The 16,217-nt window shown below is 53.6% G+C and overlaps 1 protein-coding gene across 2 annotated transcripts in view; it reads right to left on the bottom strand.

The window, feature by feature from the left end:
- Nucleotides 1-587: 587 nt before the first annotated feature.
- GRK4 (G protein-coupled receptor kinase 4) overlaps nucleotides 588-16,217 on the bottom strand; it is a 105,471-nt gene continuing 89,841 nt past the window's right edge. Inside the window, exons 11-16 of one of the 2 annotated variants that reach the window (XM_061191901.1) lie at nucleotides 15,554-15,643; nucleotides 14,469-14,677; nucleotides 10,312-10,449; nucleotides 8,617-8,754; nucleotides 8,019-8,147; nucleotides 588-785 (exon numbers count right to left, since the gene is read on the bottom strand). In XM_061191901.1, coding sequence (XP_061047884.1) covers nucleotides 744-785; nucleotides 8,019-8,147; nucleotides 8,617-8,754; nucleotides 10,312-10,449; nucleotides 14,469-14,677; nucleotides 15,554-15,643 — 746 coding nt within the window. In that variant the 3' untranslated portion in view covers nucleotides 588-743. Of the gene's footprint in view, nucleotides 786-7,687; nucleotides 7,926-8,018; nucleotides 8,148-8,616; nucleotides 8,755-10,311; nucleotides 10,450-14,468; nucleotides 14,678-15,553; nucleotides 15,644-16,217 lie in introns of those variants that run through there. The other variant, XM_061191902.1, reaches the window with a different exon arrangement.

Below are 16,217 nucleotides of genomic sequence, written 5' to 3'. Positions count from 1 at the left end.
TTAAAAAAATTACATGTGTGACTTACATATTTTATTCGACAGCTCTGGTCTGGGAGTCTGACTAGATTCCATCAAACCCTTTAGGAAGAAAGCTTCACAGGTGGGCCTGTCCTGGTGTCAGGCTGCCCTTGGTCTGTGGGGCTAAGTTTGGTCACTCAGTCAAGGGGGTGACTGCCAGATCTCTCCAATATAAAAGTACCTTTTCTCTTTGTAATTACTAAGTCACTTGGGATAGTTCTCTGGACCTGTGAGAATACCCTATTCCCCAAAGGCCTTCCACCCACCAGTGGGTCTGGCACTCTTGATGCTTCTGGCCTGACTCACGCTGGGAGTTGCAGATTGGTGAGTGTCATAACCCCTCATTCCTTCTGCCCTAACCGCCCGGCACTCTTTCATGAGGAAGCATTTTCCTCCCCGTACACATCTATTCCGCTCTTCCTTTTCTTCTTTGAATCTTACTATAGACACTTAAAAAAATATATATCATTATCAATTTCATCATTATTCTTTTATTAATGCTCAAATTGTCCCAAATGCATTGGAAGCCACTTCAAGGTGACTTCTGTGTCCTTTTGACATGCCCATTATTTTTAAAGCACTTTCTTATTTTATATCACAAGATGTTCCAGGCTCATCTTTGCCTCCTCAGACGTGGAACCAGCCATTTCTTCGAGGAGCCCTGACTCCTTTTACTGGAGAATGGTATTTAGAAACCAAGATCCAGGAAGCAGGTGTGCTCACTGCTACCGGGGTGTCATTGCTTCTAGGTCTTTCAGAGCACAGAGCTGGGAAATAATGAGTTTAAATTCAATTCAACTTTTTTCATTCTTTTTTATTATGGTAAATAAATATTACGGTACATAAAGTTGACCATTTTAAAAAATATATTTATTTATTTATTTGGCTGTGCTGGGTCTTAGTTGCAGCATGCAAGATCTTCGTTGTGGCTTGTGGGATCTTTTTAGTTGTGGCATGCGGGCTCTTAGCTGCAGCACGCGGGATATAGTTCCCTGACCAGGGATCGAACCTGGGCCCCCTGCACTGGGAGTGCGGAGTCTTAACCACTGGACCACCAGGGAAGTCCCTAAGTTGACTGTTTTAACCATTTTTAAGTATACGGTTCGGTGGCATTAAGTACATTCACACTCACATTGTTGTGCATCCAATTCAAATGTATACAAGTGTCCTATGTCTTTAAAATGTATCCCACAAAGAATGTAAAATCAGAGTAGCTCTCATTTTCTCTCTGATCCTTTTTGTTCTTATTTACTATTTTTGTTCTCTTGACTGCTTCCATTCCTCCCCTCTTTGCCGCCTCTATTACTGTACCTTGTACTGTACTGTGACCAAAATGTCATAAGTTCTATCTCTTGGGAACCTGGTAATTTAGTCTCTAGTAATAAGATGAAGATTTTCTTCAACATCTTTCTATGGTTCACTCTACTTTCATTTTAAATCTTCATGTTATTTGTCCACTACTCAGATAATTAGATGAGGTCATGATGGTAGAGCCCCCATGAATGGATTAGTGCCCTTGTAAGATTCATGGGAGAGCTTGCTTCCCCTCTCTGCTCTCTGCCATGTAAGGGTACAACAAAAAGTCGGCAGTCTACAACCCGGAAGAGGGTTCTCAGCAGAAACCACCCTTGCTGGCACCCTGATCTCAGACTTCCAGCCTCTAGAAATGTGAGAAATAAATTTTTGTCATTTATAAGCCACCAAGTCTATGGTATTCTGATATAACAGCCCAAACAGACTAAGACATTACCCTTAGTTATTGGTAACTAGAATATGAACAACATGAAGGCTACAACAGTGTCTCTGAATCCCCAGTATAAGCTCCAGCCCAGGGAGGGGCCCTTCACCTGGCCTGGGAATGAGGGTCAGGAGACTTCTTCTTTTTTTTTTTTTTTTTAAAGCATTGAGATTGACGTGTTTCTGTTTTGTTTGTTTTGTTTTTGTTTTAATTTATTTATTTGGCTGTGCCGGGTCTTGGTTGCGGCACACGGGATCTTCATCGCGGCATGTGGGATCTTTAGTTGCGGCATGCATGTGGGATCTAGTTCCCTGACTAGATATCAAACCTGGGCCCCCTGCATTGGGAGCACAGAGCCTTAACCACTGGACCACCAGGGAAGTCGCAGGAGGACTCCTTGAAGGAGATGCCTGGCCAGCACTGACTGCTATATTAATTAAAATGAGGTCTACATGGGGTATGACATTCCTCCCAGTAGGAGAGCTATGTTTTTTCCTCAGCAAAAACTCTAAAGCCCAGTTGTTTCCTTATTAGAAAATCAAGACTGGAAATGCTCCTTCCTATTTAAAACCACAACTTGAGTGCTGCTTGGCCCTCAAAGTAAGAGACACGAAATACAAAAAGCAGAAGCACCGCCCACACCCCCCACTCCCTGCCACACAATGCAGGCTCTTTCCTGGGCTCATCTTCCAGTTGAGAAGGGAAAGAAATGTGATGGAAAACAATAAGAATTCAGCCCAGTGATAAAGCAGTGTTTAAATAATTTCACTTACACTCAGCAGTGAGCAGTTAAGAGGAATAACACAATGAAGCAGAAGAGAAAGAGGCCAGGACCTACCCGAGCAGAGGTCCTCTGAGATCTCAGCGCTGGATTCAAAGGGCATAAGAGGAGGGAAGTTTGACTTCAAGGAATGAGCCAAAGGGAACACTCTCACTCCACATGCCTCGCTTCATGGATGACAAAGCACAGAGCAGGAGGGGAAATGTCTGACCCTGGGTGGCATTTCATCACAGGCTGTGAAGTCCTGGCTCAGATGCTCCAGGGTGAGGCGGGACACTTTGAGTTAGCAATTTATGAAAACAGCATAAGTTGATTCAGTAAGACTGAGCAAGAACCCGAGAAAAGGTGAGTAAGGAGAGTGCTAACCAGGATTGGTTAAGGACACGGGAAGCAAGGCCTTGCAAAAACTGCTAGTTATAATACAGTCTTGTCATTCTTCTGAAGAGTAATTTGGCAACATCAAAAGATGTGGATCCATCAGCAGATTTTTTTTTTTTAATTTATTTTTATTTATTTATTTTTGGCTGTGTTGGGTCTTCGTTTCTGTGCGATGGCTTTCTCCAGTTGCGGCAAGCGGGGGCCACTCTTCATCACGGTGCGCGGGCCTCTCACTATTGTGGCCTCTCTTCTTGCGGAGCACAGGCTCCAGATGCGCAGGCTCAGCAGTTGTGGCTCACGGGCTTAGTTGCTCCGCGGCATGTGGGATCCTCCCAGACCAGGGCCCGAACCCGTGTACCCTGCATTAGCAGGCAGACTCTCAACCACTGTGCCACCAGGGAAGCCCCATCAGCAGATTTAAGGGGACTTCCCTGGCGGTCCAGTGGTTAAGACTCCGGGCTCCCAATGCAGGGGGAAAGGTTCAATCCCTGGTGGAGGAAACTAATGTCTCACATGTTGCATGGCGTGGCCAAAAAATAAATAAATAAACGAGATGATATGAGAAGATTTAAGTACCTGAACCATTTGACTTAGCATATATACCTATGGAGTGTCATTCAGGACGTTATTAGACAAGTATTCGAAGATGGAGCTACAAAGATGGTGATTGAAGCAATATTAATAGTATCAAAAAGATGAAACAATGTAAATGTGCAACAATAGGGAACTGGTAGAAACATTAATACTTTAAAATATTGGAGGGACTTCCCTGGTGGTCCAGTGGTTAGGATTCTGCACTCCCACTGCAGGGGCCCTGGGGTCAATCCCTGTTTGGGGAACTAAGATACTGTAAGCCGTGCAGTGTGGCCAAAAAGAAAAAATTAATAAAATATTGGAATAATGCCAAAAAGTCATTAAAAAGGATGTGTTCAGAAGGATATGGAGAAACTGGAACCCTTGTGCACTGTTGGTGGGAACGTAAAATGGTGCCACTGCTGTGGAAAAAAGTATGGCGGCCCCTCAAAAAATTAAACCAAGAATTACCATACAACCCAGCAATTCCACTTCTGGGTATATACCCAAAAGAATTAAAAACAGGGTCTCAAGGAGATATTGTACCCCCAAGTCCATAGTAGCATTATTCACAATAGCTAAAACGTTGAAACAATCCAAGTGCCCATGAATGGATGAATGGAGAAGCAGAAAGGAATATTATTCAGCCTTAGAAAGGAAGGGAATCCTGGCACCTGCTACAACATGGATGAACCCTGAGGACGTTATGCTGAGTGAAACAAGCCCGACCCAAAAGGCATACACCGCATGATTCCACGTATATGAGGTCCCAAGAGTCGTCAAATCCATAGAGACAGAAAGTAGAATGGTGGGGGCCAGGGGCTGGGGGTGGGGAAGAATAGGGAGTTAGTGTTTAATGGGGACAGAGTTTCAGTTTCACAAGATGAAACAGTTCTGTGGACAGATGGTGGTGATGGCTGCACAACAGTGTGAATGCACTTAACACCACTGAACTGTACACTTAAAATGGTTACGATGGGGCTTCCCTGGTGGCGCAGTGGTTGAGAATCCGCCTGCCAATGCAGGGGACACGGGTTCGAGCCCTGGTCTGGGAAGATCCCACATGCCGCGGAGCAACTAGGCCCGTGAGCCACAACTACTGAGCCTGCGCGTCTGGAGCCTGTGCTCCGCAACGAGAGAGGCCGCGATGGTGAGAGGCCCGCGCACCGCGATGAAGGGTGGCCCCCGCTTGCCGCAACTAGAGAAAGCCCTCGCACAGAAACGAAGACCCAACATAGCAATCAATCAATCAATCAATTTAAAAAAAAAAAAAAAAAAAGGTGAAGCAGTCAGATATATTTAAACGACATGGCAAGAAACAAATAACTATCAATTATATAAATTACAGAATAAAATGCTGATAGGGATTATCCCTGGACAGTGGCTGATATTAAAGACAAATTTTCCTTGTGTACTCATCTTAATTTCAAAATTCTCTTTAATAAATATACATTTGCTTATAATCAGAAAAAAAAAAAAAGACATGTTCAAGCTATTAAGTTACCAGATACCCTGTAAAAATTCTTACCTAGACTTGTTGTCTCTGTCAGGGCTCTCACTTGGGCCTGGAGACGTGCAACTCAGACTACCTTAAGCAAAAAAAGAAAAGAGAAGAAAAGAAAGGAAAGGAAAAGAAAAAGAAGGACTTTACTGGTTCCCATAGCTGTGCCCCAGGCTGCAGACGACCCCCCAGGCTCTGGCCGTCCCTGTGCCGCCCCCCTTCCTCCTCACTCTGCAAGCAGGTGGGCTGCACCCAGCCTCCCCACCTGTGACGGGCCAGGCTCTCCCGTCCCCCAGATGATCCACAGCGGGAGGCAGGAGGGCCCCAGGAGGGGAGGAAGGAGGTCTGGAAGGAGTCAGAATGTAAACGGGACGTGGGAATAAAGGTGATTCCTATTTTCCTTGCGCTCTCCTGTGTTCTTTACGATGAGCACGTATTCCTTTTCCGCGATTAGTAACCTCTTTATGAGCAGGTAGCGTGGACCAAACCCTGCTGCACGTCCTCCCAGCCCCCAAGAGGTGGGAACTCCTGTCACCTTCCCTCTAGAGGCAGGATGAGGCGGGGGAGAGGGGCCGCAACCGGGAGAGGCCGAGCCACTTCCCTCCCGCCAAAATCAAGGCCCCAGACCCCAGATAGCTCCCCCTTCCCCTCACCCGGTCTGTGGTACATGACCTGGGAGGAACTTTGCTCTAGACACGGGCCTCCACGCTACTGGGCTCCCCACTGCAGCCAGCATGCGGCATACAGCTCCATCAGCGCAGATGCGAACAGCACCTCGGGACGCACTGGGTGGGGCGGATGACCCTTGGGGAGAGCGACGCGGGGCCAGGCCCTGGCGGTGTCTTCCCGGGTGTTACAGCATCCGGACCAAGTCCCTGCTGTTCGGTTACAGTCTCCGAGGCCCGAACCTTGGATCCCACACGGCAGGTGGCAAGGGCTCCCCGGCAAGCCAAGGGACAGTGACCTCGACCTCGGCCCGCCGCGGAGGCAGGGCAGCCAGCGGGGTCGCAGGACATAGGAGGCTTCCCGGCTCTTCCCTCCACCAGCTCTCACCTTGCCAAAGGCCGCTCTGGCCCCAGAAGGCCCTGCCGAGGCCCGGTGCACAGCGGGCGTCCCCTCGCCCGACTCCAGGGCCCCTCCAGCACGTCTGGCTCCGGGATCCCAGCCCTGGAGACTCACAGGCCGCGGCCACAGAAACCCGTCCAACACTGCAGGGGTAGGGAGAGCGGCCCCCGACAGCCAAGCCCCGACCTCAGGGTCCTGGCAACACCCTCCTTCAGAGGAGGGACAGGAGCGCCTCGGAGACGCCCGAGGGCGGGTGGGGGGAATCTCGGTGAGAGGCACGGGAGCGGCGAACACGAAGGGAAAGGGGCCAAGGTCTTCTAACCGGCGCCCACCCACGGGAGGAGCACGGGAGGAGCCTCGGGCGAGGAGCAGGACCTCCGGCACCGACGCTGCAGGGCCGGCACCCCGGCCTCTCCCCTCCTCCCGCGGGGACACGCGGAGTCCCCGCCACAAGGCGTCCGCAGCTGGGACTATCTGGGCGTCACAAGTCCTCAAGGGGCCTTTTCCCCATCCAGCTTTAGTGAAAAGACAATCCAGGTATGAAAGCAGAAAAATGGCCAGACTCATCGGGCACGTTTCAGGGTGTGTCCCGCGTGGTTACTGCAGTTCACGGGCAGGATGCAGCCCAGGGCACGGCTCCGTGGCGCCGGCCGGCTGCGCAGCGAGCGCTCACCGTCTGGAGGGCAGCTCCTTCTCGCTGGGGCTGGCGTTGATGCAGCCACAAACGACCGGCAGAAGGCCTGTCAGAAGCGCCTTTCTGATGCAAGTCGCTGACCTGCCTTAAGTGGACGTGAAAACGTGGCGGGGGGTGCTGACCTCAAGGCCGGGAAACCCTTAAATTCCCTCCCGTGTGCTGCACGTCCTGCGGGCTGCTTGGTTCACGCAGAGACAGCGTCGCCCATGCGTCCTGCACTCACGCTGCGTACCCCGTCCCGCGCTCACCACCCAGCTGAGCGGCGCGGGGTGCGCGGCTCCTTCCGGAACGACTGTATGGGTTCCACCGGCCGGAGGTTCCCTGAAGGCCCCCACGGTGTGGACCGGAGAGGACTCGCACCGAGAGACACTCGGTCCCAGAGAAGGACGGGGTTAACTCCCGCCCAGCCCCCAGTTCGCAGAGGAAACGTGGTCACACAGCCTGGGTCTATACTGAAAAACCATGGATGTTAGTGGACAACCTCGGCATCAATCCCTCGGGAACAGACAGGGTTCACGGCAGGATAATCCACTGGTCCAAGGAGACTTGGAAAAAATTCCTAAATTTAATGCTACCACAGAAAGTCTCTCCAAACCACTCTTCCATGTTCAAAAGAAAATCAGCTTTCCCTGTGATCGCGGCGAATGATGTGACAGCTCTAAGGATCAGAACACGGGGACTTCCCTGGTGGCCCAGGGGTTAAGATTACACCTTCCAATTCAGGGGACGCAGCTGTGATCCCTGGTCAGGGAACTAGATCCCATATGCCACGGGGCAACTAAGCCTGCGTGCCGCAACTACTGAGCCACAACTAGAGAGAAGCCTGTGTGCCCCAACGAAAGATCCCGCGTGCCGCAGCTAAGACCCAATGCAGCGAAAAAAAAAAAAAAAAAAAAAAGAATCAGAACACGTAAGGCAGAAATTGAAATGATGTGCACTGTTTTATGGTTGTTCTACAAGATGCTGATTTCTGAGCCTAGTGTGAAATGCTTTGTCATCGACAGACGGATCTCCTTTCGAGTGTTGTAAGCCATTCCTTCTTTTTGCATCAGAACAGTTTTCATACCAATAGCAAACATCATTGTGAGGATTCCTCTCGCTGGGCTCAAACTGCACCTTATGGATGGCTTTCAAACTATGCAAATTATCTTATATAACAGGCACTGAAAAAAGAAAGCTGAACAAAGAAAGTTATACCCTGGTGAAATATTCCTTTTAACACATCACATTATAATGTGATAATAATAATAACAACGCGTTTCACCCTTACCCCTCGAGAGAAGAGTCTGTGGAAGAAGCCTCTCTTCTGTTTGGGAGCTGGTTGATATGTCTTCTCTTCTGGATCTAATGCCACATTTCCCCCGTCGTTGATGTCCTTGAAACATTCAGACTCGATCATCTGCATCCACAGAAGGGCAGGACAGAGAAGTGGTGGAGACCCCACGCGACCGGTCGGCATCGCCCACCCGGCCCCCTGCCCAGCGCTCGGCGGCCACTCTGGCCCCCGTCCTCGGCTTCTACTTCCCCTGCTTCCTGACCTCCTCTTGGGGGAGGTCACGTGGCCGCCAACGTGGCCCCCAAAGCAGTGAACTCCCGTCCAGCCAGCCCCGCTCAGGGAGCAGGACTCAGGGCGGCAAAAGCCCAGCAGACCCGAAAGGGCCACCTCTGTCCACCCCCCGTGAAGACACCAGGGGCAGCTGCCACATACAATTTTACCTCCGAACATGCACACGTGCGCACACACAAATGGATGTGTATGTAAAATAGCTAAAAAGATATTTTAAAGAGGAAACTGTTCATTCTACACACATGAGGTTCTTCTTGGTCGTTGTAACTAGTTAGGCGGGCCGTGCTGCAACGGGCAGTACCTCGTTCTGCCAGGGGATGGAGACACAGCCCGTGACGAACTGGCTGTAGAAGGTGTAGTCGGTGCTGTCCAGGTGGATGCCCTTCACCCTGGAGAACTGCTCGATGTCCAGGACGTCCCTGCAGTAAACCGCCTGCGGCTGTCACCGAGAACAGAGAGGCGCGGCTGAGATGGTAGCTGCTGCGTCTGTTTCCCTCAGCGGCGCTCTGGATGCCTGGGAAGCCGCCGCACGCACACCTGCACCCTCCTTTCCTTGCCATCCCGGCGTGAAGCACGCCTAATCCTCGCTCTAGGAACCCCCAGAGCCACAGGCCCCGCGGCCCGTCTGCTCCAGCTCCCAACTCTCTCGCCCACAAGCCTCCCGAGGCCCCGCCTTCTCTTTCCTGCATGGAAACGGGCCACAGCAGAGGCTGGAAATGGAGAAGGGCGGACGGGGTGCCCCTGCTGGGACACGGCGGAGGAAGCCTCCAGCCCTCGGCCTCCCTGGCGCACGTGCCCGTCCGCCTGCTTGGCCCCCGTCTGCGCTGGGCAGGACCCCAGGCCCCCAGCCCCACCGGGCACTGGCGTCCTCGGGCGCAGAGTCAGGCCAGCAGGCGGGGCGTGTGGAGCCTGGGCCGCCGCCTCTGGAGCAGGGAAGCCGGGGCACGGGGACGCGTGCTCTGAGCGCCTGAGCTTGTGCACGGCAAGGAGTGTGCCGATCCCGGGCCCCTGGTCAGAACTGCTGAGAGCAGCGGGGAGGTGGGAGCCGCCGGGCGGGCTGGCCCTCAGGAGACGGTGCAGGGGACGATGCGGAGGCCCGAGCCCAGGCCGGAACCCCATCCTGCGCCCCTGCCAGGCTGCCTGACGCCCTCAGACGCTGCTGACAGCGGGCCCCCGGGCCCTCTGGTTAAAGGCAGGAGAACCCCCGGAACAGCCCCAGCGCCTCTGGCCCTCACTCCCCAGCCGGCGCCCTCCTCAGGGAAGGCTGCAGCCCGCGGCACCCAGGGCCTGGTGGAAAGAAGGCTCCGAGAAGCCCCGGCTGGGTTTTCCTTGTCTTGGAGCTGGTCCTCCCCGTGACTCCAGTACCTGGAGCCTCAGCCAGCAGGTGGGAGGGCGCTTCGAGAACGAGCGCAAAGGGAGAAGCTGCTGTCACGACACATTCTACGTAAACACAACGAATCCTGACTTGTACGACTAAAACTATTTTAACCGCACGTCTCAGGCCCATCATAGCCTGCGGAATGATCGAATCTCCACGTTTCCATCACAGGCCTGCAGCAGCTCAAGGCCAAAGAGGGGGCTGCTCCGGCCCAGCTCCGACGTGCGCGGGGCCTGCTGGGCACTGGGGACGTGGCCTCGTGTGGGCCCCACCACACGCTCACCAGCAGGCTAGAGCGGCCACTCCAGGGCCCTCAGTGTGCAGCCAGGACCTTGCGAGACCTGGCGTGGGGAAGCGCATTCCGGATGGGGGAAGGGGCCGCGGAAACGTGGGGGCCCTGGCGGGGCGCCCCGGGGAGGGTGCCGGGTGCTGCTGAGGTTTCTGAGCAGGGCAGTGACCTGGGTGGGCTCCACCAGCCAGGGCGGCAGCGGGCCGGGAGGGCCCGTGAGGACGGGCCAGGGGGCACTGGGAGCAGGACAGGTGGTCCTGAATCTACCTGGAAAACATCCGTTTTCTCAGACACCCCAACACCCCGCTGCTCTTTGGCAACACACTTACGTCAGGACGGAAAGGGGGGTCTAACATGTGGGCCTCCAGCCTCTTGAAGTTAATGTCCCTGAACACAGGGTGGCCCTTGACTTCAGCCACTCCTTCGCCCCTGCAGCCCAGGCGTTGCGTGGGATCCTTGGTGAGCAACTGTGGAAGAGTAAAAATGGAGTCAACTGAAGCTCCAAGGATAAAAAAGAAAACCCAGAAAAGCTCCATAATAATGGCCAAAGAATTCGGGGTGGCAAAGAGCACCTCCATCTAAACAAAGTCACTCAAATTCCAAAGTATCAACCAAACCTCGTTACTTCAGATTTTACTGAGTTAGGATACGTAACGCTTCAAAAAGGAGTTGAAACTGAAGCTTTGCCTTTGAGCTATCAATAAATAAAGAGTTGGCTAAGTAAATCCTTAAGAAAAGTTTACCCATGGAAAAATTAGGGGAATTTTTTTCAAGAAATAGAAGCTCTTGGGAACTTCGCAGACACCACTTTCATGCCAAGTTATGTTGATAATTAGAAACTATTTTAATCTATTAAACAGATCACTAAGGACCTCAGATGAGGCAAAAATTTAGCAAACCTAGTTCTAAAAGTTGTATATTCTTAAAATTAATAGAAAGTGTTTCTTTCAAAAGTATTCCTTACTTATACATTTAAACAGGCAGACCTCGGAGATACCGCGGGTTCGAGCCTAGACCACCACAGTTAAGTGATTATTGCAATAAAGCAAGTCACACGAATTTTTTGGTTTCCCAGCGCATATAAAAGTTACATTTACACTCTACTGTAGTCTGTTAAGTATGCAATAGCATTATGTCTAAAAAATTGTACGTAATTAAAGAATGCTGCTGCTAGGAAAACAGTGGCAATAGACTTGCTCAACACAGCGCCGTCACAAACCTTCAATCTACCAAAAACACACTATTTGTGAAGCACAATAAAAATAAGGTATGCCCATTATTGCCAAAAGTTCAGATAGGCCTTCTTCCACAATTAGCAGTCAAAGAGGTCTGCCTCTGCTCAAAGCGACACAGGAAAGGTCTAGGCCTCCAAAACCGAGCCTAGGCCGGGGCCTGGGAAGCTGCAGCCCGGGGCTGTACCGCACCGGTGCCCGCTTCTGTAAATAGGGCTTTGTGGGAGCAGAGCTGGCCGTTCGCTCAGGGGACTGTGGCTGTTTGCACTGCAACGGAGAGCTGAACAATGCGAGAGAGACCTGCAAAGCCCCAGTGACACCTCCCGGTGCCTCACAGGAACGCGGGCTGACCCGTGGCCTCGACTCCCAGCCAGCGCCCACGTTCGGCTCCCGGCTTGTGTGCGACGCCCCTGCACACACCTGCAGCCCCCGGGCCGGGCCCCGCCTGCTCGGCCGTGCCGCACACACACCGAGGCCGTCTCTCAGCCAGGCTGACCCCTACCAGACGCCACCGATGGGAGTACACCTGTGTAGCTGCTCGGTGCCGGGCTTTCCTGCGGGACTCGAGCTTCTGCAGGCAGCTGCCGTGGGAACTCCAGCACCGAGCCAGGGTGGGGCTCAGTAAGACAGGCTTCCTTAATTAAGCCCAGACCCGAACATTGTGTCAGGCCAGATGCAGTGACGGCACCGCAGGGACTCCATGCCTCTGTCAAGCCTGCTGCCAACTCACGCGGTCCAGGGGCCTGACCGGGCAGCGCCGGGCAGCGGAAAGCACCTTGTGCCCGTGCTGCCTGCTGCCACTGACTACGGGACACCATGGAAATCAACTTTTAATTTTTCCACCGTGAGGCTCTGAGAATATCCTAGAAAGCCACTATGGGGTTGAAATGAGAAAACAGAGAGCCCTGAAAATGACCCAGCGGTACCCGACGCCAGGTGTCACGGCAGGGGCCCGGCAGGGACGGGCAGAGGAAGCCAGAGACCTGCAGAGGCGGGCAGTCCCCTTCGCGTGCACTCAGTGCTGGGCCACATCCCGGATTCCGCAGGTGCCCACGCTCCCCCCTCTGTGCCCTGTTCACATCGACCTTGCACCTGAGATGGCCTCTCCTCCACGCCCTGTCTGTTGGAACTTCACAGGCTCTCTAAAAACTAGCTGTTGCTCCACTCAGCAGTTACCGAGGATTCACGTGGGACTAAACACTTCACGCGCACTCTTTCATTTTATCCCACTGGCAATTCTATAAGGTAGAAGTTATCCACTGTCCGCATCTTCTAGATGAGAAACCCGAGACCCGGAGGGGTGAGCGCGTGGTGGTGGGATGCTGGGCCTCGACCCCGGGCCCTGAGTCACAACGCGGGGCTTCACGCAGACACCACCATCTTTCCCACGAACAGCACACCTTCACCCTGAAAACCCTGAAGCCTTCGCGTCTATCTTGTTTACGCACGCACCCGTCAAGCTCTGCTTTTGACTCTAGTTGCTTTCGTGTTATTTTAGGCCTGCCATTCAACTGTGCCCTCCCGAGGGGCCGGCCGCACTTCTCACATCTGTATGCTCCTGCAGCCCCATCGGACTGTCGCATGTGAGCAGACACCGGGTCAACATTTACCAACTGAACAGCAACAGCAGGGTGGCCAGGAGGCGGTTACGGAGGAGCTGGTTGAACGCCGTCAGCTCCAAGCAGGGTGCGCAGCCCGAGAAAGGCCACCAGCACACATCCCTTCACACATGGATACAAAAGGAGAGGGACCCCAAGGTAATTCGTCCCCAGCCAGTGTCCACTCCCGCAAGTTACCGACCCACCAGCTGACCCCAGCACCCACTGGGGGACCACGCCCCGCCCTCTGTGGCCGCCGTCCAGTGTGGTCCTGCGTCTCCCCCCCCCCCCCCGCCACCCTCCCCCCCCGCGGCGCGCGCCCCCGTGTGTCTAACTCCGGCAAGGAGCCCGGCTCCACCTGCCCCGTGTCCGCACTCTCCTCTGTGACCCGCTCACACCCACGGTCGCTCCTCCAACCGCCCCTCTGCACCCACCCAGCCCCGCGGCCTCTCTCCGGCTTCTTCAGACCCGCTTAAGCGAGCCCGACTCCCCGCCTGCTGCGAGCTTCGCGCGTCCTGCCTGCCGGGCGCGGGCGGCAGGAGCACGGCACCCAACCAGCCACCGACCTCCCTGTACGCCCACGCGGGCCTTGGCGCGCCGGAAGCACCCTCCCTTCTCCGCACACCTCCAGCGGCTCCCTCCCACCCTCGAGCGCCACAGGAGGGGACAAGCTGCCCGCCCCGCACCGAGTCCCCGCCTCCGCGCCGGGGCTTTGCTGCAGCCCCTCCCCGCTCCGTGCACGGCTCACAAATCCTGCGGGCGCGGCCTTCCCGTCCACCCGGAGTCCGACGGCTTCTTACTCGCTCTGCCACCACCCAGGGCTCAAGACTCCCACCTGAATCTCCACAAAGCCCGGGCCGGCCCCCCTCCTTCTGTCCCGTGGGTCTCTTCCCGGGAGTCCCAGCGCATCAGCCCCCGGCCTCCTGCCCCTGTGCCGTCCCTCCTTCCCACCCCACCCGGCGGCCAGCCCCTCCCACCTCCCTGCCGAAGATCCCCGACTCACAGGCCACCTCCGCTGAGTGGGTGAGAGCACCGGGCTTGGGGGCAGAAGGGCTGGGATTACTGCCTGTATTACTCACTGCTGGGGAAGGTCCTATGGGGGATGCTCAATAAATTCTCGCTGGATGCAAATGAATTTTAAAATGTGCTCAGAAAATCCTGAGTGTTGGCTTAAGAGAAGTGAAGTGACAAGGAGAGCTTCTCTCATCCCCGTACTGCCAGGACGGCCTGGGACTGACAGTGCCAGGCACGTGGCATGCCATTGGGTCAGGGTGTCTATAGGACCACAGTCCCTGGCGACCAGTTAAAGAGAGTTCTGAGGAACGTGGGCAGAGAGAAAAACCTCACCGCTCAAAGCACCCCGAAGATTCTGTTTCATGTTTAGCGTCCTGTGAAGTTGGCCAGCTGTGCTCTAAACAATGACCCGACAGACACCACCCTTCCCTCTCAGCAGCACCTTTGGGGAAAGCAAATAATGAACTCTGCTCTGCGTGATCAGAAACCCCTGCGAGGAAGGCCCTGTCCCTGGCACCGGGGAGCATCAGGTGGCCCCTGCTGAGCCCTACGGAGTGAGGGCTGCGTTTCCCCAGTCGCCAGTCTGAACGGCGGGCGGTCAGAAGCCTAGCCCTGCTCCCGCCCTCCCCGAGCCCGACCCACCAGGCTGCAGATGGACTTGGCGTCCTCGGAGAACTTCTCGGAGTACCGCTCCGTCTCCTCCTTCACTCTCCGCTCCGCCTCCTCCCTATTAACCTTCTCTTTGAATTTTCTGAACGGAGAATGTCCCTGAATCATTTCGTATATCAGACAGCCAAGTCCCCACCAATCAGGACTAAATGTATACCTTTCACGATTGAGAACTTCGGGAGCTACATAACAAACACAGGAAATTTAAATTAAATTAAATGTCCTCATACTTAATTCCAAACAACACATTATAAATGTAATGTTTGTTACCACATGGATGACTCTCGCAAACATGTTAAGCCAAAGAAGGCAGACATAAAAGGCCAAAGAGTGCGTGAGTCCGCCTATACGAAACAGAACAAGACAAGTCCACGGAGACAGGAAGTAGATTAGCGGCCGCAGGGCTGGGGGTGGGAGGTGAGGAGTGGGGAGTGATTGCTGACAGGTGCGGGCCTTCTTCTTTGAGGTGATGAAAAAGTTCTGAAATCAGACAGTGGTGATAGTTGCTCATCTCTGTGAACATACCGAAATCCACTGAACTACACACTTCGGGTTGGTGGATTTTATGGCATATGAACTGCATCTCAGTAAAGCTGTTATTACAAACCATTCCTACTACTCGTGGAGTAACTACCGTGGGGAAACCCCACCTCCAAACAGGCAGAGCCAGGTCCCCGGGCGCCCCTATTCCGTCAGAGTAAGACCCCAGCAGCAGGTGACAGCAGCCACAGTGGAATGGGGGGAGGGTAAGTGCGGGACTCAGCAGAGGCCCTCAGGGTCCCTTATGTCAGAGGCTCCCCTGCGTCAGGCTGGGTCACTGCTCTGGAGCTGTGCGAATAACTTCGACAACCTTGGGAGGGGTGTACGGGGCCAGTGAGCAGTGAGGAGGCCCGCTGTCCTGTCCCTACTCTGGCCCGTCAGCAGAGAGGAGGGCAGGCCGGGGGGCCAGGTATGCTCCTCAGCAGCGGGCCAGGGCTGACCCCAGGTCCCTTCCCATGTTCAGTTCTCTGTGTCCTGAGGGCGGGGGCCTGAGCACCCTGGGGTGGACGGTTACGTACCCATGTAGCCGAGCGTTCCGACTCTTCCTTGGATGGTCTCCCCTTCTGGGATCTCCACGGCTAAACCAAGATCTGAAATCCGGATGTGTCCTGCATGTGGCCAAATACATGAGACAAATCACAGGGGGCGAGCTGACACTTTACCAATAAAGAATGGGAAAAAAATCTAAAAAACATTGATGTAAATTATAGCAATTCATACTTGGAAACATTTAGATATAAAATTGCATTTAGGGAATTCCCTGGCAGTCCAGTGGTTAGGACTCCACGCTTTCACTGCCAAGGGCACGGGTTCAATCATAAATAAATAAATAAAAATAAAAAATACAAAAAATAAAATTACATTTAACTTTTCCACATTGAGTAAAATCCTGTCATGCGTTCAGTTCCACTACCCGCAGGAAATTAGATTTATGCCTGGCTATTGATCAGGAAGCCCTTTATCCATAGACAACCACAGGATAAGATAGGAGCATTACGTTTGTTATTTTATTTCCATATAACTACCAGACACATAAATAAAACTATAATGGAGGACTTCCCTGGTGACGCAGGGGTTAAGAATCCACCTGCCAATGCAGGGGACACAGGTTTGAGCCCTGGTCCGGGAAGATCCCACATGCCACGGAGCAACTAAGCCCACGCGCCACAACTACTGAGCCTG

This window comes from Eubalaena glacialis, chromosome 5 (genome assembly GCF_028564815.1).
Source record: "Eubalaena glacialis isolate mEubGla1 chromosome 5, mEubGla1.1.hap2.+ XY, whole genome shotgun sequence".
NCBI classification, from domain to species: Eukaryota; Metazoa; Chordata; class Mammalia; order Artiodactyla; family Balaenidae; genus Eubalaena; species Eubalaena glacialis.
Note: the sequence above shows the minus strand (reverse complement) of the source record. Positions and strands in the feature narration are given on the sequence as shown.